Here is a 1,048-nt window from a genome sequence, read left to right on the forward strand (position 1 = left end):
CGCCTCAGCCAGCCGCCACCATCTCCTTGACCCAGGCCAGGACACGCTGCACGTCCACATATACGCCATACTTGGAGGCCGTACAGGTTTTGTCGTAGCTGAGGATGCCAGCCGCGTACCAGGTGTCATCATCGGGGTCCTGCACGGCGAAGGCACCGCCGGCATCCCCATAGCACGTATCCTCCCGCAGCTCGCTCATGCCCACGCAGAAGGTGTCGTTGCTAAGGATGGGCTGGACCCAGTAGGACTCATTCCGCGCCTCATAGTACTGCCTGCACATCTCACCCTCTGCCACCGGCAGCATCACATACTTCAGCATATCGGGAAAGGCAAAGGTGGCACCACGGCCCCAGCCCGAGATGTAACCCACCCGCCCCGGGCGCACATAGTCCTTCTGGGGCAGGCAGATAGGCATGACCTCCTCTCCGAGGAGCACCTTTTGCTTGAGCTTCAGCAGGGCCAGATCCACAGCCTCCGGGTAGCTAGGGTGCAGCACCACACGCTCAATGCCCAAGGCAGACTCCTGACTGCCCAGGAAGAGCTGCAGCGTAGGGGCAATCTCCTCTGGCTTGGTGTTCTCAGTGTGGTTCAGGTAGACGTTCCTGCCCGTGGTCAGCAGCCACTGATCACCAATGAGCGTAGCCCCCACGGTGAGGTTGTGGCGGGGGCTGCCAAGGGAAGCTGCCCTTCCTAGCCAGCAGGCCCCCGATGATGCGCTGCATCTGCCTTGGGGGGTTCTTCGGCTTCCCACACACTGCACAGGGCAGAGCAGGGCCCTGGTGAGCACCCTGAGACTGGCAGGCGCCGGATGCCTCATGGCCCACAGCAGCCCCAGGGAGCACCATGGAAGATGGGGGTTGCAAGCAGCCCCTGCAGCCCTTCAGCTGCCCAGAAAGACTGCTCACAGCCCCCCACCTGCCCTGCTCCTCGCAGCCCCTGCTGCTCTGCTCTCACCTGGCTCACAGATGGGCATCTCCTTGCCAGCTTCAGGGCTCACCCACGTATGATCCTCATCACACTTGTACGTGCCTTTGGAGTGAAACCAGAG

The 1,048-nt window shown here is 62.2% G+C and overlaps 1 protein-coding gene across 1 annotated transcript; it reads right to left on the reverse strand.

Moving 5' to 3' along the window:
- Nucleotides 1–4: 4 nt before the first annotated feature.
- Nucleotides 5–1,042, reverse strand: LOC104161968 (haptoglobin-like; the record flags this gene model as incomplete). The annotated part of the gene is given in 3 exon segments (XM_009700574.1): nucleotides 5–668; nucleotides 670–754; nucleotides 955–1,042. Coding segments are annotated over 3 exon segments (837 nt in total), but the record flags the coding sequence as incomplete, so codon positions are not given.
- Nucleotides 1,043–1,048: the final 6 nt, after the last annotated feature.

The sequence above is a fragment of the Cariama cristata genome, unplaced genomic scaffold (assembly GCF_000690535.1).
Source record: "Cariama cristata isolate BGI_N322 unplaced genomic scaffold, ASM69053v1 scaffold37865, whole genome shotgun sequence".
Lineage (NCBI taxonomy): Eukaryota > Metazoa > Chordata > Aves > Cariamiformes > Cariamidae > Cariama > Cariama cristata.